The sequence below is a fragment of the Oryza glaberrima genome, chromosome 2, assembly GCF_000147395.1.
Source record: "Oryza glaberrima chromosome 2, OglaRS2, whole genome shotgun sequence".
NCBI classification, from domain to species: domain Eukaryota; kingdom Viridiplantae; phylum Streptophyta; class Magnoliopsida; order Poales; family Poaceae; genus Oryza; species Oryza glaberrima.
The window spans coordinates 24,637,466-24,660,012 of NC_068327.1; the positions used below are offsets into that span (position 1 = coordinate 24,637,466).

Here is a 22,547-nt window from a genome sequence, read left to right on the forward strand (position 1 = left end):
GGCATGTCATTGGGCGCCCTGAGCAGCCAATGGTGGGGACCTTGGTTCCCACTTCACCGAAAATATGTTACAATATAGTGGTTTCAAATTTTAAATTTCATCCAAAATAGAACCAAAATGATTTATCTAAATATCATAGATCTATAGATTTGTGAAGGTAGAAATATCTAGCTTAAATCTTGGATTTTGAGTTGTGTCAAAGAGGGTATAAAGGACCAACCTTATTTGAGGCTGTTAGAATCTGTTTGTTTGGTTGAGCAGTACTAGGGCATTCTAAGCCTTGGAGATGTTCACGGTCATGCTGCTTTGTGAAGTATGGAGGTGTTACATCAAGTAATAACAAATGGAAGAACAAAACTTGAAATTCATCTTGTGCTCGTGGCTCTGCATTCCAAGTGGCATTTGGGATGGATTCAGACAAATTAAGCCTTTTTGGATGGATTTGGACAAATTAAGCCATATCCTTTAAAACGATAAAGAAAATCGTAACATACAATTTAATAGGTGAAATTTTAAAAAAGTTTTTCGTTTTCTTGGAGTTGTCAGTTGCAACTTTAGGCGCCGAATTTTAACATGAAACTTCAGAGCCCCAACATTTCAATCTTTGCATTCTTAAAACAACTTAAAAATTGACCACGATTTTGCATTTCTTCATAGTGGGTAGCTACTGCCCAGTGATATCCTATGCCGCTGCGTGGTTAAATGTAGCGGACCCCACCACCACCACCGCATCTCCCGCCGTAGAAGGGCCATGCCACAGGGCTCGAGCTCCACCTCGGGGAGGTGCGAGGCCAATTTGTACCGAATCTCTGATGAAGATGATTTTCATTAGTTCACAAAAGGGTATTACATCATAATTCACAGAAAGAATCAATTCAACTCTTATCATCAATTACAGATCAATCGAGCAATGCATATCCTCATGCTGCTCAGTCACAAGGCACAAATCAACATAGATACTTAATTAATTGATCCATGCATGTCTAACTAAACCTGCTTCGATTCCATACAACGCTGCACTACTTAGTGCTAAAGCGGCTCGATCACTAGGGGTCAATCAGGAAACTTGTTCACCAGGAGCCGTGCCAAGAATGTCATCGATAGTTTGTCTGGCAGCTAGGAGCTCAATGATCTCTTCTTCCATTCAAGGTTCGTTCATTGCATGGATGGATTTGTCTCCGCCGCCACTGCCGTCGACAACCTCCATCGTCGAAGTCCATGGCAAAGGCTCGTCATTCAATAGATAGTTCATATATTTCTCCGTCATGGCTGTGCTGATTACCACTCTCAAGTTGTCGTCCATCGGCGCCGACAGCAGCGCATCCAGGTCCAACTTTAACATGAGCTCTGACTGCTCGTCGTTCTCGCTCCCAGCCCTCTTGCCGCGGACGCACGCTAGGCGATGCCTCCTCCAGGAGTCCAGGTGATACGTGCCATCGTCCGCCTTCCTCTTGGAGCTAGGGCACGATGAATCGATAGCCTTTGCCGCCGCCGTGCACGTCTCCGCGCAGACCGCACGCGGCGAACGTTAGACCTTGCAGCCCGCTGTTGACGGGAAATGGGAACGGGGGCTCTCATTCCATTGGGTGCTTAGAGCACCATGGGCCCCGCCAATATTTGCAAGATTTACATCTTCAAGATGTTAAGAGAGAGTTGAAACTTGCAAGATCTACATCTTCAAGATATCAAGAAGAGAGTTGAGACCTAAAAGATTAAAATCTTAAAGGTGTTGAAGATGTTGCTCGCAAGCTTTGGCATCTCCATCAAGCTATGTCTATTATCGACATCTTTGAGAAGCTCGTCCAAACTAACAATAAAAATCTACATTCAACAATGGGAACGATCATGCATGTCTCGGACACGCGGTGTGTCCCCGGGTGTGCGGTTGCCCCAAGCATGGTGGCCACACAGAACAAGGCTCAGGCGTCTTGGGGCCCTGGGCAGGAGCCCGAGCATGCCCTCTACCGCGGGCACTCCTTGGAAGGCTTCGTCCCGCCCGGAGGCCTGGCATTAACAAACACACCAATTTAACTACAGGGTAGAGCAACTCGGTATACAGCTCACCCGCATGCTGGGAAACGTAGCGCTGCATGAAGCCCCTTGCATGCCCACGTCGACCAAAGGAATAGAGGGGGTGTAACGTGGCACACCCTCCTTATTCGACGCTCAGGCCCACCTTGGCATCTTACAGAGGCTTAATCATGGACCCATGACAGCTGGAAGAGGACTTTTTTGCCTCCTGCTCCACTTGTCAGACGGTAGGTGAAACGGTCACATCTGGGTGGCTTGCTTGGAGAGACATCGACAAGAATAAGCACACCAAATTCAATAGAGTGGGTCTCACTCCTGCATGCATGCATTGGCACTGTGGACTCCCCTTCTCGTATAAAAGGACGAGATGTAAGGCTAACATAGAGAAGACTTTGCATTCTCAAGAACTTAGAACTTTTCACTTATAATCCACTAAATCATCCATAGTCCATCACACAGGAGTGAGGTGTTATGCATATGTGCGACCTGAACGTGTATAATTGCTTGTGTTCATCTTCTTCAAACGATTCTTCAAACGATAGGGATCCGAACTTAGGACTTGCACCCTGGCTGAATTTTTATCTAGGAGGAATGCCAAACTTCCTCGCTAAAGGGGTTCCATACTCCGATAGCCGTCATCCCTATCCTTTGTGTGGGCCACCGCGGAACCGGCCAAGCCCCGAGCCCTGCCTCCATTCGCAAAGGTGTGGAGATTATGGATACCCCATACCCACACGGCATGTATATCCGACTTGGTATGGGGGTACCATATACAGATATAATATCTTTAGTAAAGGACTCGGTTGTTATATTAACATGTGTACCAAGGAAACACCCGATAGTTCTAGTCGGTTACGATTATAATTTATCTTTACATGCCTATTCCGTTAGGAACATGGGCTGTATCTTGTTATACCGACTCTTCCCCCTATATAAGGAGGGGTTCGGGTGCCTCTTGGAGCATAACTTTTCATCCAGATCATATGATCAATAATACACTCGGCGGATCAATCCCCGGACAGGAGTAGGGTATTACTTCTCATCGAGAAGGCCTGAACCTGTATAAACCTTGTGTCTCCTAATCCATCCACTTTTCCAGCTTGATAGCCACCCCCTTTTTGTCTTGCCGAAATATTGTTTCGACACAAGGTCAGGCTGCGTCGTGGTGCCGAGGGAGGACACTGATGCCCCTCCCGGGATAATGGCCACATGGTCATGCTTCTCTCTAGGGCGCAATCGAGGCATGTGATATTCCGGGACGAACTCGTGAGGAGGGCCTTCTGCCAAGCAAAGCACCGCAAACGACGACATCGCCGTCGCCGCTTCCAGCAACTCTCGACAAATATGAGCAAGATCTCGGCGAGGCGCACGAAGGCAGGCATGGACGTGGTCTCTGCAACACATCGGCCACCCGCGTAATGAGGATAACACCATGCTAGGGGAGAAGCAGGGGGAGAGAGGGAGGGGGGGGAGAAAGAGATGCAGATGAAGAAGCAGGCAACACTGGAGCCCACCACCGCGAGGAGACCGAGGATGGGTGGCTCCTCCTCCACCGGATAGATTGCCCGCCGCCGCGAGGAGATCGAGAATGGGTGGCTCATCCTTCACTGGATGGATGGCCCGCCGCTACCAGGAGATCACCGAAGCTGTTGACACTCCTCCCTGGTGACTCCCAAGCTCCACCCGATGGTGAGCACCCTAGTCGTCGAGCTTCTGCTCTTGGCCTTCTGCTGCCGATGGGACGAGGCCGCATGGTCTCTCCGCCTTGAGGCCGTGCCATGGTTCGCGTCAGGGCCGTCTCATCACCTCTTTGGCCGCCTCGAGGGCATGCCGCCGCGTCAGTGTCGCGCTCTCCATCTTGGGCCACACCGCATTCCACCTCAAGGCCACGCGTCGTTGCTCCGCCTCAAGGGTGTACCATCCTTACGCTTTGGGGCCGTCGCTCCACCTTGAGGCCGCTTCTCCTTGAGATGCTGTGCTTGTGCAAGGAAAGGTAGGGGCAAGAAAGAAAGAGAGAAGATATTGTCATGTGGGCCACCACTAACTCAGCTAGTTGGACTAGGCCAAGAAGCCACGTCAGCGAAAAACACCCTCAAAACCACCAAGAGAGTCGATTTGCACCGGTTTTTCATAGTTAGATTAAAGGGTCAAAATATCTGGTATTTTGATTGAGGGATACAAATCAGATTGGAACTATATTAGGGGAGTCAATGTGGACTTATTCCAGAAAAAAAAAAAACCCGCTTTGCCCGTCTCACTTTCCCGGTTCTATCTTGTCGGATTCTCAGACTATTTTCAGCCCGTCAGTCTGGTCCAATCAGTTGCAGGTCCGTTTCTCCTCTCCATCTCCAGTGAGCCCGTGGGCCGTGGCCCCGTACACCCCGGAGCCCGGAATCGTGCTGGCAGCAAAGGCCCAGGCTACACGAAGCAGCGCCACCGCGACAGACAGGCAGGCAGGCAGCAACTACCGGACCGACGGCCTCCTCTTCCTCCTCCTCCTCCTCCTTCCCACCTCCCGCCCACGCCTCCATCAGATCTCCGCGAGCTTCGACCGCCACCGCCACCGCCGCAGCAGCAAGCAGCGTCATCCCCTGCGCGACGCCAGGCATGGCGGCCTTCACCAAGCTCGAGGACTCCCCCATGTTCCGCAAGCAGGTGCGCCGCCGCCCCGCCGCCCCCTTTCTTCTCTCCCTGCCCGCGGGATGTCACCTTTTGATCCGGCCCTCTCAGGGTTCGTTGCTTTCGGGCGAGATCTCGCCTCCGGCTCCGCGTCGTTGGTTGGATTTGGGTTGATTTGGATCGTACGTGGTGGGGGATTTAGGGTGGGTGGAGCTGGAGGTTGGGGTGATTGTGGTAGCTTTGGGCTGGGATTTGGGAGGTTGGGCGCATTCTGTGTGGCGAGATCTCGACCTGATTTCATGCTTTATTGGCCATTGATTGGTTCGGAAATGCGATTGTTCCTGAGTAGAATGGATATCAATTCCGCTTTGGTTTCGACGAATACCGTAGGTTGGCTTTGTCGTGTTGATTCGCCGGCATGAGTGCATTGTAGGTTGCAGAAGGAATATTATTTTACATTTATTGTGTGTTCTCTGTTCCTTTACCGATCGTTTTCATCTTTGAGCAGTGCTGCATTTCTGATTGTAATGGTGCCATTTTATTTTTATTGCTGCATCACACACTTGAACAATTTTTTAATTCATCGACTAATTTCTCGAGAAAAAATCCTGTAAAAACTTAGGGACGAAATAAGCTAGACGGTTTTCTTTTCCAGTTCAAATGGCTGGTTTGGGTTATTAGAAGCCACAGAAAAAACAGTGACCTGTTATTTAGACTCGAAGGCTGTGTGTAGATTGGTTTTAGTAGTTTTAATATATAATTTGGACTGCAAGCTTCCTGCTTGTGCTATCAAGTTGAATCTTCTCTTTTTTTTTTCTGATAAATCCTTTTGTTTTCATCTTAAACAGACCTTTACATGCATATATGCTATTGATTGCGGCTTATTTCCATTGACTTGCAGGTCAATTCTATGGAACAGCTAAGCGATGAACTGAAACAACGATGTTCGAATCTTCATAAAGGATGCAAAAGATTCATGTACATTAAGCTCCCAACTACTGTTTTTTTTGGCCGAGCTACTAACTTTGCAGCACAGGCGTACACTCGATGCAGAATGCGTAGCATGATTATTTCTTTTTTTTTTTGGGTTTAAGAAAGACATCACTCTTTCTTCTAGGTTTATGCCGATGTAAGTCAATATCAAGTTTCTGTAGCATACAACCTTTTACTGCAATGCACACAATTACACGATTTCAAAACTTGTTTCTGTTTCTATGGTCCAATATGAATTGTCTGCAAGTTTATATCGATAAAAATGCTTATTGGATAAAATTTTGTGTCAATAAATGACTTTGCATTCTTCTTTCTTACTTTTCTGGTTCAGGATTAATATTTTTTTGTTACCATGTTACATGTAATAATTTGTAGTTCCTATTGTTCCTAGGATAGACAACGATAATAAAAAACCATATGTTTGATATATTGTTTTGTTATAGTATTGCTGATAACCTTAGTTTCAGGGGATCACTTGATGAAGGATACGCGGGAGATCTAACATTTGCCGATGCTCTAGAAGCATTTGGTGCTGGTCAAGATGACCCTGTTAGTGTTGCCATTGGAGGTTAATTTCATTAAATCTCTGTTATATCTGTTGCTTAATTTTTCCTGGTTTCCCATCCATAGATAGCTAAACAACTGAGTCCATCCTTGCCAATTGCTAAACATCTTGCCATGTTGGCGTCCTTTTGTCTCCTATCAATTATGTACCACATCTTTAATTTTATGTCTGTTCCCTCTCTTAAGGAAAGATCACAGTAACAGATCATTAGAATATATATAAATGCAGACATAAGCAAGCACATACTATGGACTTCTTTTATTTTACTTATTAATATGTTGTAGGCTTGTACTATGATAACACAATGTTTCTTAACTGTAATGGTTTATTGCAATGCCATTTCACTGAAATTATGGAATGCAAATTTGTTAATAAAGTGAAGTTCATGAACACATTCAGCTTTCAATGTGGAAGATCCAAATTCTGAATTCTGTTGCAGGGCCTGTCATGTCCAAGTTCACTACTGCTTTTAGGGAGCTTGGAACATACAAGGAACTCCTTCGTTCTCAGGTAAAATCTATTCTATGCCATTGAATTCTTTATGTACTACTCCCTCCGTCCCACAAAATATGGAATCCTGGATTCCCAATGCAAATTTAGTAATAACATAGAAAGACCAAAGTGCCCTCATTACTACATTCATTCATCCACCCATTAATTCACACAGCACATACTATAAGAAAAAAAAGAGGCATCTGGCACAAAAATAAGCGCCAAAAATTTGAAATTTTCTAGTACCTGCAGAAAGAAAAGAGAACATCTCCCATCTGAACAAATAAATGCTGGCAAGAAATGCTCTTATTTAACCTGCAAAAATTAACAAGAACCAAGAACAGAGAAGAGAAAGGTTGTCCGCCTTCACCAAGGTGGCAGTCATCCACGGTGCACCAAAGGGCAAGAAGAATTCAATACAGTTAACAAGGTCGAAGGGCAGAAAGAAACGTCGGTGGAAAAGAAGAATAGATGGAAAAAGAATACAAATGGGGTTCATTCTAATGACACGCTTCTTGAACTCATCGACCACCTCAGTGTTGGGAGATCCACGGGCGCCTCCCTCTCCGCCGCGGCACCCGAGCTGCATTCCATCTAACGTCGTTGCCAGCATCGGATTTGCCTCTTGCGAATCTCCTCTGCACCGCATCCATCCGGCACCGATGCAGCCATCACATCCGAGTTGCAGCATCAGGGTGGACGCATAAGGTCGTCGGGAGGAGCGAGAGGGGAGCGCGAGACAGTGGCGCAGTGGGCATGGGGATGGAGATGGAGATGGAGATCGTTGGAGCGCAGCATTGATGAACGAGCGAGACGATGGTGAATGAGAGAGACTCGAGCGAGATGGGTGTGTGCCTGGGAAGAGATAAGGTCCTTCTCGACCACCGATGTGAAGTACTCAGTCATTGAATGTTTCACTTTTTTGTGTACAGATCGTTTTTTTTTTCTGGGACCCTCCTCCAGAAATCCTTTTTGTGGGACGGAGGGAGTAATTGGCACCCTGTGCGCTGCAACACGCTGATCAATTGTTAATATGAAAAATTAGCTGGGTGATGGAACGAGAAAAAGAGCATAGCATAGTACTACCTCCGTTTCAGGTTATAAAACTTGTCTCTAGATTCATTAACATCTATATGAATGTGGGCAATGCTAGAAAGTCTTATAACCTGAAACGGAGGAAGTAAAATTTTTCATTTTGATAAATTCTGATAGCGTTGGTGAAAGAATGTGCATTTAATTTCAGATAAAAAATGCTTCCTGTCCAAATTTCAACTGCAATAAATAGGACTCTACATAAAGATTGTCCAGTTTCATCATAACACAAATGTTCCATGAAATACAAATCGAAGTGAATGTACCTCCTTCAATTGCTTAATGCAAACACTTGGAAACAAGAAAAAATAAGTAAGATCTATTCAATTGTTTGTTTCAAAATCAGTAGTTTTGTGACAAGACTCAGTTGAGTCTGACTCACCAAAGCATTCAACGGGAGGAAGCATAGGGAAGAGGAATGAGGTGGGTATTATGACCTGTGATCATTGTAGTATTTGATGGGATGATAAACTCACGCATACGTACGGTACTTCTCCGGTAGACCCATGGTGTTGGGTGTCAAGGTGTGGAGGACTTGTGGGCTACGCATTATGCCAGACATGGAGCACCAGAGTGAGGGCAGGTGTGCACTGAGGAACGGAGGAAGGCATATAGTAGGGGATGGACGCTGAAGATGCAGATTAAATTCCTCACATCCTACCTTGTCTGCAGCAGTGCGGTCCACTCAGATTCCTTGCCATTGCATCAGCGGTTACAGAAGAGGATGTGATGATGATTGATTAGTGAGAGGATGAGAGAATGGAGCATGTAAGGAAGCATGGTAGTTGGGCCGGATCATTTGCAGGTTGATGACTTAATCAGGAATTTTTGGAACATGTAGGTATTTTGCATGGCATATACAAATTGAGGTGACATAGCACGATGAGAGGAGAGGAAAATAGCTTTAATTGCAGTTAGTGGGAATGAACTTTATAGGTACATAGGATTCTCCTTCTCCATATGTTGTTTCATACGTCCATGTCACTCATCGGTAATGAAATTGAAAAGTAAGATTGCTGAATGGGACTAGGAGTTCCCTTTTGATGCAAATAACACTGTGACACTGTAAAAGGGTTATTTGCAAAGAAGAACCATTTTTGTTCTTTTTATTTTTGCTAGCTTAACAGATTGAATCTCTATCATTCTAATCAGTATGTCTCCTCAACCAGGTTGATCATATGCTTAGTGAACGTCTGATGCAATTCATTGATGTGGATTTGCATGGCGTGAAGGTGAGGGTGACAACCTCCTGCCCCCAAAAAATTAAGCACACTACTGAGATCTGTATTTATGTAGGTAGTACCTCAGGTTTTGCTCTTCTTCATGGATACATGGCTTGCGTGCTTGACTTTTTGTTGGATCCGAATTTCAAGCCTTTTGCTTCTGACAATGAAAAAATTGCATGAAGTGATCTTAGAAATGTAGTTTGAGTTTCACTGACTTCCATTTTGGGTAATGGGAACAATATATGGATGTCCTTCTGTCTTAAATACACTTGCCCTACTGTCTTGATGTTCATGTGGAAGTTTTTAACACATTAATTAGTTAATACTATAGGCTAACATCCTGCACTGTATATAGGATTGTCGTCAGCGTTTGGATAGGGCTACAGTGGGGTATGATCAGGTGATATCTTGCACTCTAGCTATGCGATTACCTAGTTTTCAATTTGCATATTTCTTCATTTTGGCATGTGGTGCCCTATAAGGATATATGTTGCTATCTTGCTTGTCAGGCACGTGAAAAATTTGTATCAGTACGAAAAGGGACTAGAGCAGAAGTAGTGACAGGACTTGAGGAGGTGAACAGGGACAACTTGTTTTTTTTTTTCGTAAGTGATCATTTATTTAATTTCTATACCACATCTCTAATTCCAAATTTACAGGATCTACACAATGCCAAGTCAGCTTTCGAACGATGCCGCTTTAACCTAGTATGTATGAACATTTTTTTATATAGTGTTGCTAATTTTATTGATTTTGCCAAGCCAATAATTCTCCTTGGCTGTAAGGAATTCAGGTGCACGCACTTTCAAATATTGAAGCAAAGAAGAAGTATGAGTTCTTGGAATCAATAAGTGCAGTGATGGATGCCCATTTGAGATATTTCAAGCAGGCATGGTCACTCTATAATTCGATTGATTATTATTGTTTGGTTTTTTGGGTTCTTGATTTTGTTCTTTATGATCTAGGGATATGAACTACTGAGTCAAATGGAACCATTCATTCACCAGGTTCAGTAATCTCTTCTCTGACCTATTGGTCTTAAACCGATGAACATTTATTTCAATCAGCATGGATCCATTGACCATAATTTAACCATTAATATGCTAACTGTAAGGTTTTGATACAGGTTCTAACATATGCACAGCAATCAAAAGAAATGGCTATCAATGAACAAGATAAACTTGCAAAGAGAATTCAAGAATATAGGACTCAAGAGGAAATCGCGAACTTGAGAATGGCTAGTAATGTGGACACATCTACCAGTGGTGATGGTATCCATGTTGTTGGTCTTCAATCCTATAAAAAGATTGAAGCCCTAATGCAGTCAACTGCCAATGGCGAGGTATTTCCATTATCCACTGTTGAGTAAACAATCATAAATAATAGGCTAGGATACCTGGACGGCTAAGCTTGCTGCAGCACTGTTCAATGTTCTGCTTCGATTGATGATGTTTAAGAGCGAAGCACCTTTTATTTCTAAGATGGTGATTGCTTCTTCATGTATTCCTAAATTAGGTATCTAGGCAAAGAGATCGATGATGTTATCCCTTTGGTTCAAATTCTAGTATTATAATGCCCTGTTATTCCCATTTATAATTCACCAGACTACATTTTAATTATATATAACATGCAACCTTTTTTTTTAGTTAAGCTTTGTTGCTTTCTTTTACTAATTTATTTTTCTGGCAGGTTCAAATAATCAAACAAGGTTATCTCTTTAAGCGTTCTGAAAATTCACGAGAATGGAAGAGAAGGTTCTTTGTTCTCGACAGTCACGGGACTCTTTTCTACTACGGGAATAAAGGACAATCGGTATGCAATAAAAGTTAGCGATTTGTGGGCTGTCATGGATTGTTTTAAATGTATTATTTGGGAATTTATACCTTAATTGTGTTACATAATGTACCTGAAATATTGAACAATTGCATGTTGTTTGTTCCGTATTTTATATTTATCTCTTTGTTCATGTGGGAAGCAAGGAGCGGCATCACAGCAAACAGCTGGTGAAGGGACTGGTGTTTTTAGTCGTTTCAGATTCTTGAACCAAAAGGCTCCAACTCAGGGTGACAATGCACTTTCATGCCACAAAATTGATCTAAGAACTTCAACAATTAAGATTGATGCAGAAGAAAATGACCTAAGATTTTGCTTTAGAGTAATCTCTCCCATGAAAACATACACTTTACAGGTAATTGTAACACTTTTAGTCTGTTACTTGGATGTCACATTTTCTGTGACACCAAATTTCTAGTCTTTGATGATACATGCATTTTTTTATATATTAATACTATAGACTTTGTCAATTGCAGGCAGAATCTGGTGCTGACCAAAAGGATTGGATTGAGAAAGTTACTGGAGTTATTGCATCACTGCTTAATTTACCATTCCCAAGACAGGTTTCGATACTTCCTATGGCAACACTTCATTTCTAGTCTTTCGTGCTTTTGAAGAAAAACTTTGATATGCTGCACTGCTTGCAAGTTGCATCTCCATTGCATAATAATCATTTAATATAGTAATAGTGCTTGTTCTGCACCTTAAGATTAGCTCCATTTTAGTGCATTTTAATCATATATTCGAGCTATCGATTGTTCAGGATAATTTAGTATGATCATATGCTGATTCAGTTAATCCCAGGTGTCGTATGGAAATCTAGAGGCGGAACATCATGGTTCTGCAAATTCTGTTGATTCTCACTCTCTTGAGGAGAACAAAAGTCCAGAGGGACATGATGATATATTCAACCATCTCAGGAATATTCCTGGAAATGACAGTTGTGCAGAATGTCGTTCACCAGATCCTGATTGGGCATCTCTAAATTTAGGAATTCTTATTTGTATAGAGTGTTCTGGGGCTCACAGGAATCTTGGAGTCCATATTTCGAAGGTGTGAACTCTGTCACTTGTTCTTTCTTTTTGAGTCTAATTTATGCTACTTCATTGAAAGTTACGTTTTTGGTGACCTGACCCTGTCTTTCACAGGAAAGCACTTCAAAATTTTAAACACATAAAAGTTATAACTTAGCCACGGTAGTAGTATAAAACTGTAATATAATAGTGAAACCATATAACGTTTAATGCTTATGCTATTGCCATTAATCATTACTGAAATGATTGGGGCTTAATGTAATGCTGTAAACTTTGTCAATGTCCAAAACATCGAGTAAAAAGGAATGGTGGATTGGTGGTAATAAATCAAATTAGAAGCAGAAAGCTTGGATAAGATCATAAGAATATCGACTCCAACGTCTGTTAACCTTCGACTCTTAAAATGAGATCCAGGCTGTGGTACCAACCTAGGCAATTCACAGTATCTAATTCACATGTTTTGTCATTATTTTCTGACTATATATTTATAGAAATATTAAAAACATAACTGTATGAAAGTGTTCTTTTTTCATGAACAATCTACCAAAGCCATTTTCACATATCCTGATACTTTTGCATCTATTACCAACTCCATGTAGTTATCAGTCACAGTTTCTTGTGATAATGCTATATGTACTTCTGATATAATACCTTAATGATAATTTGATGGAAAGATTAACTATTTTATTTTAGATTTTTGCTCATTTGTGTTTCTTGTTGTACCTTTCAATTGTATTTTCTAATGCATATAAGATGGTCAGAGCTAAGAACATTAATCTTGCAATACACTCTCTTGTGACTTTGTGATTTATAGATTTCAAATATCATTTGATTTTCAGATTTAGCAGTAGTGTGGTCCATATTTAAGGATTGCTTTTGATGTACTTATTTGATGTAGGTTCGATCCTTGCGATTAGATGTCAAGGTATGGGAGCCAGTGATAATGGACTTGTACCGTGAACTTGGAAATGATTACACTAATTCCATTTGGGAAGCTATGCTTCCGAAAGAAGATCAAGGGTATGTTGAAGTGTATGTAAATATATATTTTCTTAACTATGTTTTGCCTTCATGCTTTAGACAATTTTCTTCCTAGTTACACCTCTCTTCTGAAATTTGTAAGTAGTGGTATATATTGACTAATACAAACATCAGTCAATATGCTTTTTGCCAAACTGGACCATGTGTACCAACTAGTTTTGTACTTCTGCATGTATTGTTTAGCCATTTTATTTTCTTTTATTTTACTAATTGGATTATTGTCAACTTAAGGAGCATAATACTGCACTACCGCATTTGTAATGGACTATAGCATTCTTGACTTTACTCAGACTTGAAATTTCCAATAGGATATTCTGTCTTGCACTGAAATGGATCAGTTTCATTATGGTAGGGTGAATATAATCAGTGTAGCTAAGGAAGGTGTTCTATCATTTAGAAATGTTAATGCTAATAATTTCATTCACACGTTCAAGATAGGTTAGCTTTATTATCTTCTACAGATGAGTTGGAAAATCTTTCTTTTAATCTGATAGTGCCAATGAATATATTTCATACATTAATGGCATTGGCATCAGACATGTTCATTGTGTGTGGAAAAACTAAGTTTGCTCCTTTCTCCTATCTATTTTCTTCTTGATGTGTATGCAGAATAAACGAGTTTAATGATGCTATTCTTTTCATCGAAAAGCCTAAACCCACTGATGCTTTTTCAATAAAGGAAAGGTACATACAGACAAAGGTAAATTATACTGTCCATCCTTTTATATGCTGAACCTAGCAATGCTTTCTTGATATTGATGTATATCCTGTTAGTCATGTGCTAGTTGAAGATTGAATTCCAATGTAACCCTTGCCTTTTATTTTATAAATGTGTTGTTTTGCTATCCAGCTTCAGTTCTGTAGCTATGACTCACATGACTTCATATCACATAAATCTTTTGGGAGGCTGGGGGTGTTCACATGCACATATATTATATATAGTTTGCAGCAGTTGTATGGATCATGGGAAATCTTTATGATGTAACCATTTTACACTTTACTAGCACAATAGCCGTGCATTGCAGCAGTTTATTTAACATAAACATAATTATGAGTTCTCTTAGTAAAAGAATATCTTGCCTCTACTTGGGTGAAGCGATGTTCTTCATCTTAAAAGGCAAAATTAAAAGAGTGTAGCTTCTGTCTTGCTCAAATTTCAAATGGATGTAAACAGAAGAGAGCAATCAAATTGCTCGTGTGGGGTCCACCAATCTCATGGGCCCACATGTTAGTTGGTGGTGGCGGAGGCAAACTCACCACCACCACTATGGTCTTTTATAAGAGCATAGATATAATTGGAGCCAGAACTCAGTCTATGGATTGGTTCACAACCAGATTTATAGTTTGATTTATCATTTTATTTTCTGACTGTACTGTTGCAGTCAGGGTACAAATACTGAAGATAATTGATGGAACATGAATGAATTGCATACTTAACAATTAACCCTTGGTATTTCAACTCTAAAACTTGCATAATTGATCAATGGCTGGCCGGAAACCACAAGCTTTTGTAGTGTGATCCATATGCAACGAAGTGCCGAGTAATGCAGGCTGCAACAACCCTCAAGTTCTTTTTTTACTTCGAATAGTTTCTATTGCTAATTTTGATAGTATTAACTTTATGTATGAATGGAAGATTTAGAGCTCCCTGTTTTCTTGATTCTGATTACCTTCTGTTTGTTGTGCCATCATTAATTATTGTAAATGATCTATGCAGTATGTCGACAAGCTTCTTATTGCCAAAGATACCAATCAAATTACCATTGATATATTGGAGGCTATAAGGACGAATGATGTGAGGGCAGCATATCGCATTCTTGTGTTGGCTGATGTGAGCCCTAACATGATATATGATGAGTTAAACAATGATGTTCATCATGATCCTTCAGTAACAGACGGGAAGTTATTTGATCCAGCATCTTGTGATGTAAAGGATGATTCTGGGAAACCAGAAGGTTGTCTACAAGGCTGTTCCCTGTTGCACATTGCTTGCCAATATGGTCATTCTATAATGGCAGAGCTTCTGCTTCTTTTTGGTGCGGATATTAATAAGCAAGACTTCCATGGACGGACACCGTTGCACCATTGTGTCCGAAGGAAAAATGATGCACTTACCAAGCATCTGCTAAAGAGGTAGGATTGAATTTCTAGCAGTATGGAATATAGATAATTACAGCTATCCTTCCACTGTTGCCAAGCTGAAGTATCGAACTCTTTACATAAAGGCTATTTTTTTTTTGTTTCATTCAGCATAAAAGTAGAGAATGAGACACTGAGGCATATATGATATGTTCTGGGGTCCTGACAATGTCTTTAGTAATCTTATCAATATAACCAAAATTGTATAAAATCAATTGGATGACTTGTTTGCCAAACACTTGGATTCATACTAGTCATCTCATCCCATGTCTAAGGTCCACTGGTCTATGGAGGTTTGTCTCATTTTCAGTCTCATCATACCTATAGCGCCTATCAGGTGGCATTCAGTTGGTTGGCATACCACTTGTGCTGTGAGTTGTGCCTTTTCGAGATCATCAATGATACATTTCAACAGTTTAGTAGGAACGGAGAGGGAAATAGCAACAAAAAGGCATTTTCCTTTCCTCAGGCTATTATTACAATGCCTTTAATCCTGTGTTTGTCCTCCCATTTTCCTCAGGACAACAAAAAAGCCAATTATTCACTGTTAATTTTTGTTTGACTACATGGATAATGTTAAATGGATTTCCGTTCCATAGGGGTGCAAGAACAACCATTAAAGATGGTGGAGGCTTGACTGCTTTAGAGAGAAGAATGGAACTTGGAGCAATAACTGATGAAGATTTGTTCATTTTATTTGTAAGGTATGATCAAGATTAGTAAAATTGCTTTTCACAATATTATCTTGGCTATTACTAGCAAATACCAGTTTTTCATTTCCTTTTCAACGCTTGAAACCTTTTCTCTTGTTTTCAAAATATGATATTGTCTTCATGTCTGAGAAATAAAAGTACATCTCATATGCTAAATATTTGATCAAGCATACCCTAAGTAAACCTTTTTAGGAGATATCGATCTTTGCAGTTTCCTGAAATTTCATGAATTAGCTTGTTTATGCCTGTTTCTTGAAGCCTTATGTTATTTCTAGTCATGAAGAATTTTGTTACTTAGTGGTATAATAGGAATACTTGTTAAGAAAAAGGGTCTCGTTTGGGGATGGTGTCTTCCCGCTTACGTGGGTTCAATACTGACGTTTTCCTAGCATGAACATATTAGGATATCTTGATATGTACCAGTAATTGATTGTAGTAATTAACTTTGTTGCAACTTCTGACATTGTAACGGACATATGCTTGTGCAGGTGAAATGTCAAGAACACAGGTTTGTAGTAAGCAAATGTCTATCTGATAGAGTTGTACCAATTTTTTTAGTTTATATAGAATGAATACATTTGTATCTTATTACGGTGAGATACTATCTCTGACGGTCTGACCTTTGCGCTTCTGTCGTGTACTCGTGTGATTTTGCCAGTCTTCTCAGATCACTCTTTGTACAACAGTTGTAGCATAGCATATAGCATACATCAATCATTCATATACCAAAGTTTGTATCATTTCCTCCATCAAACTTGTAATAACACGTTCGAGCAATATACCCGCATGCCATTATCGTGCGATTTTGAAATCCACTTATTTGCTGCCATGAGTTTTTTGCAGTCGTTTTTTCATCTGAACCTATCTATTATTTTTTTTTTGGGAAATTGAAACCATGCCATTATAATTTTGCAAAATTTGAGATATGCCATCCTGACCCACATGTCATTGACTCATGTGGGTTCTATGTGTCATTGAGATACCGATGTCATATCTTAAACTTTACAAAATTATAAGGGACCAAATTATAATGGCATGGTTCCAATTTACTTTTTTTTTTTTTTAGATCTAGAGCCCACAGACTGAACCTACTCCTATCTATTATGTGTGTATTATTAGCATCGACCTGCGGCGCTGATGCCTACGCCCGCGAGGCTGCGACCGCCACCGTCTTGAAGTTAACGTTGGACGGGTTGCCGCCGTCGCCGGCCTCCTCGAGCAGCATGATGACTCACCGCCGTCGCCCGGCTCAGCCGTACAGCGTGGACGAACCTAAGTATCTGTAGAAAAACGCAAACAGAGATCGACGAATGGAAGGCCAAACGCCCAGATCATCTGCGAGTCTACGACCTGGAGTGCAAATGGTGTTTGTCTCTGGAACAGAGGAGATGACGACTCAGCTCAAAGCCCCAGAGAGAAACGGTCACGGGATGGTGGCACGCTCGTGGTCGTGGGCGCCTGGGCGACGGACGTGCAAGCTGCAGGAGCATATGAAAGAGCGAGCCATGAAGGACGGGCAGGCCACACTCACGGCGAGCTGCAATGCCTGCAAGGCTGCAAATCAGAGTCTGCGCAGCTACAGCGTGTCATTATGCATGATCGCCATTGTTCCAAGATAAACAGAGGCATTACCCCCACGGCTCGGGATCCCTAGTACACATTTCTGCATGAGAAACTGTTTTAACAGCTCGAGTCGACGTCCACCGTTTATTACATATCATCTAAATGGTTATGAAAACATTAAAAAAATAAACAAGATAGATCAATATGTAATATATCTATCCACAAAAATGCAAGTTAAAATTCAACTTCTACAAATTGTAACAAAAATAAAAAACAAAACTCAAATTACTATATGTATATTTATAATTAAATTTGTTATTTTTGTTACAACTTGTAGAAGTTGAATTTGAACTTGCATATTTGTGGAATGATATATTACACATTGATCTATCTTGTTATTTTTTTGAAAATTTTTAGTAACCATATAGTTATATAGTTGACATGCAATAACTTGTTGTAGAATTCATCTCCATTTCTGCATAGCAAAGCGCCAAAGACCATTGGCCCCACCGGCCACCGCGCATAAGCCCCCGCAACAACAGCCAACTTGAAGCAGTGGAGCTCAAAATTCGTTCCGATTCTAGGGGGGGATCGAGCAGCGAGCGGACTCCCCTCGCTTTACCGCCGCGCTTGGCCGCCGCCGAGGGCCGGTGGATCGCGGTGTCAGGGGACTCGGCGTGAGGGGAAGCGGGAAACGTGGTCCACCTCGTCAGGCCTGTGCCTACTCCCAGCGAGGGCACCGCCAGGACGACGCGCCACCGTGATCTCGGCGGCTCCGGACCTCCGGTTGTCTTCTCGAACCGATATTGGTACGGCTCCCTTCTCAAACAGCAATCTCCATGTCTCGTTGATGTTTTAATCTGCGACTATTATTGAGTAAGCAACTGGCAATGGAGTTATGAAATTATTACTGAATGGATCTGTTCATGATTATACAGATAGGTTTCTTGTCTTTGGCACCTGGCCTTAATTAATCCCTTACAAGCATATTCCTCACAAATAATGATAGTAAGGCCATTCCCAACCCAACCCAATGACTAGGATGGTGTCCATAGCATTAAATAAGCTGCCATCTAGGATAAAAAATGATGTGGCAAGTGAATAAATGAGGAAAGAGAAGGAAACCATGTGTTGCATGAGACATGGTTTCTACACAACATCCAAAACATCATGTGAGATAAGTAAAGGATGAAATAGTGATGTTTGTATTGGAAGAGTAGTGTCTAGTACTGGTTTCTTGATGATATGGAGTTTATAGAAACTATGTCTAGTGTCTTGGGTTGGGAATGGCCTAATATACAACAGATGTGGGCTATTCATACTTACTGCAACCTAAAATTACACACAGGAAGTAAAACAACACTGCATACCCTGTTCGGAACTGAACTACGAAGCATATCACTTCACCGTGATATATATATTGCACATATCTAATTAGCGTGGCAAACTAATTGAAGATGATAATTCTTGCTCCAGACTGTAGCAACCAGAACCAGGGATTCCTTCAAATGTTAAATCACCAGCATTTGTATAAATATTCTGTGCATAAGAGTTACTAGTATTTGGGCTTAAAAGGTGCTCGATTTCTCCATCGTTTCCTGGGAGCAGTTGGAATTTTCTTAGCCTTTTAGTTTTCAGGAACTGCAGCCTCATCTCTACTTCTTTCATAGTAGGTCTATCTACTCCTTTAACTTTCAAGCATGCCATTGTAAGCGAGGCAATTTCATCGATCTCTTCCTTGTTTGCCTCTTCAACAACCTGAGGATCTATTATTTCCATTAGAGAGCCCTCTTGAAGTCCTTCAACGAAGTAATGAGACAAGCTTTGTTTTGCACCTGCCTCATTAATGAAAATCGGTTTCTTTCTTATTAGAAGTTCCACAAGTATCACTCCAAAACTATATACATCACTCTTTTCAGTTAGTTGTCCTGTATGATAATACTCTGGATCTAGATAACCAAATGTGCCTTGGACAATAGTCACCACATGAGTTTCATCAAGTGAAATAGATCTTGAAGCACCAAAATCGGAGACCTTTGTAGTAAAGCTGCCATCTAAAAGAATATTGGAAGATTTCACGTCTCTTTGAAAAATTGGTATTGCAGCAGCTGAATGCAGATAGGAAAGTGCCCCTGCTGCTTCTACAGCAATCCTAATGCGATCATCCCATGATAGCAAGCATCTAGCACTAAGATCGGTATGAAGGTGGTCATGCAGTGTGCCATTCGATATGAATTCATAGACCAGCAGTGGCACCTCAGATTCAAGACAACAACCAAAAAGCTTTACCACATTGCGGTGTATAATTTGAGATAAGATAGCAACCTCGTTGATAAATTGATCTATCTCAGTTTGCTCAACGATTTTTGATTTTTTAATGGCCACCACACGCTGGTCAGATAGAATCCCTTTGTAAACTGTGCCATGTCCTCCACGTCCAAGAACACGAGTACTATCAAAGTTGTTGGTTGCCTCCTCTAGTTCTTCCAAGGAAAATATCTTTGTTTTGTTTGTGGTGCTTTCATTTGATATTAGTTGCTCCAAGAGCAGGCCTTGATTTTTCTTGAAATATGCTCTCCGTATTCTCTTTTGGATGTCTTTCCTCCACTTATTGGCAAGGATCATTGCCCCCAACACAATAACTAAGGAGCCAAGACCACAACCAATTCCGATTGCAATACCTGCATCAATTCATTTTGTCATCACACGCACAATCATTTTGCATGTTGGCTATTACTTCTTGCGGTCTTACCTAAAAGAAGATTGCGTTGCTTAGCTGATGTAACACACTTCCTTTTGATTGGATCAAACTCTTTTCTATGCGGGCAGCTTGTGCATGTATAGTTTCCAAGTAAATTTTGACACGTGCCATTGCAATAGTTTGGCAGTAAGCATTCATTGATGTCTGCAGGAAACTATGATTAGTTTGTTGATGGTTGCATGCATTATTACTTTCTCAAAATACACCAAAGTTAAATCGATATAATTCAATTTCTAAACATTTGCAGGTATGAGCACTACTGGTGCACACTGGAGGAGGTGTGAAGAGGAAATAACCTGTGCAGCCATCCTGGATGTACGGGTTTCCTTCAAAGCCGGAAGAACACTTGCAACGATATCCCATGAACGCTTTCCTGTGGGTGACGTTCAGGCAGTAGCTGTGGCTACTGCGGCATGCGTATGTAGTGTTCTTCTGCACAGCTACTTCACAAGTTAAATTGGTAACTGCCCATCTTATAACAATGGCGTATTCCAAAGAGAGATCAAATCTATCTTCCACAGGGCGTGAGAATGATTCAGCACCAGTATCTGTGGTCTGAACAATTATCTCCTCTTTCTCGTAGTTTGTGTCATTCATCATGTTTCCGACAGTTAGAGTCCCATCATCCAAAGACACAGCAGTCACATGATATTGTGCTTCTCCTAATTCGCAAACAGTTAGATTACCTTCTGTACAATTAAGTCTAAACCTCTCATTAGCAAAACAACCTTCTTCGACTCCAAAAGGGAAAGGAATTTTCATGTCTCCACAGGATGTTGAACAGTGTTCTTTATATTTAGGGTTGTAACCTGTTCCACCATAGAAATTAAAATATATGATAAGAATAAGGAGGAGGTTAGCGACAGTGCATTGTATTTTACTTCGTTTTTGGGGAAAAAAGAAAAGGGGCATACAGGAAGTACCTGTACATCCATCTAAAATGTAAGGATTCCCTTGTTCATAACCAGAGCAGTAACAATAGTAACCTCCAAATGACACATTCCGGCAATTGCTGCCAAGGTTACAAGCATAACTTGTGTTGTTCATGCGCGCACGTTCACAACTTGGTTGGTCTGTGATAGCAAACCTAAGTAGTGCGCCTTCAACATTACTTGTGTTTGTCCAACCTAAGAAAAGGTCACTTGTGTTTGATATATAATAGCCCCATGACATGAAAGCCATGATTCCAGGGTGCACTGGATCTGTTTGTGCTACAGGAAAGCCATCCGACCGAAGAATTATGGTTGACTGAAAGCCCCGCAAGTCCCTTGGTAACCCGATGGAGCAGCATCCTATCCCATTACAAGGCCCTCCTATTGGTGCCTTTTCACCATCACATCTACTCATGCAATAACCTATGAGGTCCTCCGTGCCATACTCGAACAAGGTAGCATCGAAATTACAACCGATAACGTAAAAGGTGTTGTCATCAAGAATAGTAATACCATCAGTTGGAGCCACCCAAGATATATTGTATGTATCCGTACCTGGTCTCACCGTAATGTTGAAATATATATGGGCGAAAAGATAGCTATACCTGCTGTAATAATCTAAGTCTGTGATCTCAGTAGTGCCATCGCCCAGAAAGAGCTTAGGAGTTCTTGTGGTGTTGCGGCAGATGAGCTCGAAGCCTTCCCGGAAACAGCCCGGCTCTATCCCGTAGGGGTAGTGGATGCCAACATCTCCGCAACGAGAGGGGCAATGAGCCAGGGAATCATTAGAAGGGATAGACAAGAGCCCTCCGCCAACTCCATAGACTGCAGGCGATGCTGGGGGCGTAGCAGCCGAGCACGCCAGCACAAAAGAGACGGCGCAAGCTGCCACTAATAAGCTCGAGCTCATCTTTGCGCTGATCGGCTAGCTTGCCTAGCTTTGTGGGTGCAGATATGTATGTTAACTACGCGTGAGATCGATTTTGTATTCAGAGGCAACGTCTGTCGTCTCTTAATTTATACTGATCGTGCGCCTGCAGAGACTTAAGTAAACGCAAGATTAAGAGCGATTCCCCAAGCGCTATATAACATATGGAGACATTGATTGATCAGTATTTCGATCAGCAGCAAACAATTTTGTTGCAATCTGCCAAGCCTGTATATTGTCCTCGTATATGAACGAATTCCAGGGGCACTAGTCCCATCAGATATCCCTGTCGTTGCTGGAGCCAACGACTCGCCCAACTGCCGGTCGCTGCTCACTGATCCTATACACATCTGATTATTTCCACACGTCCATGGCTATCTGACTATCTACCAGCTGGAAAGATTGGTACTGTCCGGATGCTAGTAATCACAACACACAGTAACAAAGCAATACACATGCTACTAGATGACGAAAATAATGGCCTGCGGCGTTGCCAAACTAGAGACTGTAGAAGATTCAATAGTAGATTTTTGTAGGTTCTTTTCTAATGAATCCTTGAAAGGAAGTAACATGTCAAGTCGGTCG

At 41.7% G+C, this 22,547-nt stretch overlaps 2 protein-coding genes across 4 annotated transcripts in view; one reads left to right on the forward strand and one right to left on the reverse strand.

Annotated features, from left to right (window-relative positions):
- The window catches only part of LOC127761751 (ADP-ribosylation factor GTPase-activating protein AGD2-like), a 49,232-nt gene extending 32,643 nt beyond the window's left edge, over positions 1-16,589 (forward strand). Inside the window, exons 1-20 of one of the 2 annotated variants that reach the window (XM_052286078.1) lie at positions 4,491-4,686; positions 5,552-5,628; positions 6,111-6,211; positions 6,648-6,718; positions 8,962-9,024; positions 9,374-9,418; positions 9,528-9,593; positions 9,678-9,725; positions 9,812-9,907; positions 9,984-10,025; positions 10,145-10,360; positions 10,708-10,830; positions 10,994-11,206; positions 11,328-11,414; positions 11,656-11,904; positions 12,784-12,905; positions 13,536-13,626; positions 14,644-15,059; positions 15,665-15,769; positions 16,267-16,589. In XM_052286078.1, coding sequence (XP_052142038.1) covers positions 4,639-4,686; positions 5,552-5,628; positions 6,111-6,211; positions 6,648-6,718; positions 8,962-9,024; positions 9,374-9,418; positions 9,528-9,593; positions 9,678-9,725; positions 9,812-9,907; positions 9,984-10,025; positions 10,145-10,360; positions 10,708-10,830; positions 10,994-11,206; positions 11,328-11,414; positions 11,656-11,904; positions 12,784-12,905; positions 13,536-13,626; positions 14,644-15,059; positions 15,665-15,769; positions 16,267-16,270 — 2,283 coding nt within the window. In that variant the 5' untranslated portion in view covers positions 4,491-4,638 and the 3' untranslated portion in view covers positions 16,271-16,589. Of the gene's footprint in view, positions 1-4,490; positions 4,687-5,551; positions 5,629-6,110; positions 6,212-6,647; positions 6,719-8,961; positions 9,025-9,373; positions 9,419-9,527; positions 9,594-9,677; positions 9,726-9,811; positions 9,908-9,983; positions 10,026-10,144; positions 10,361-10,707; positions 10,831-10,993; positions 11,207-11,327; positions 11,415-11,655; positions 11,905-12,783; positions 12,906-13,535; positions 13,627-14,643; positions 15,060-15,664; positions 15,770-16,266 lie in introns of those variants that run through there. The other variant, XM_052286079.1, reaches the window with a different exon arrangement.
- A 1,557-nt stretch (positions 16,590-18,146) lies between these two features.
- On the reverse strand, positions 18,147-22,033 carry LOC127762357 (wall-associated receptor kinase 3-like). 2 transcript variants are annotated; one of them, XM_052286847.1, is made up of 4 exons: positions 21,026-22,033; positions 20,399-20,911; positions 20,094-20,246; positions 18,147-20,022 (listed from the first exon to the last, which is right to left on the reverse strand). In XM_052286847.1, exons 1-4 carry the CDS (start codon positions 21,942-21,944, stop codon positions 18,776-18,778), a joined length of 2,832 nt encoding a protein of 943 aa, XP_052142807.1. In that variant the 5' UTR covers positions 21,945-22,033; the 3' UTR covers positions 18,147-18,775. The 2 variants fall into 2 exon arrangements, with proteins under 2 accessions (XP_052142807.1, XP_052142808.1); XM_052286848.1 differs by lacking the exon at positions 21,026-22,033 and having other exon boundaries at positions 20,399-20,914.
- Positions 22,034-22,547: the final 514 nt, after the last annotated feature.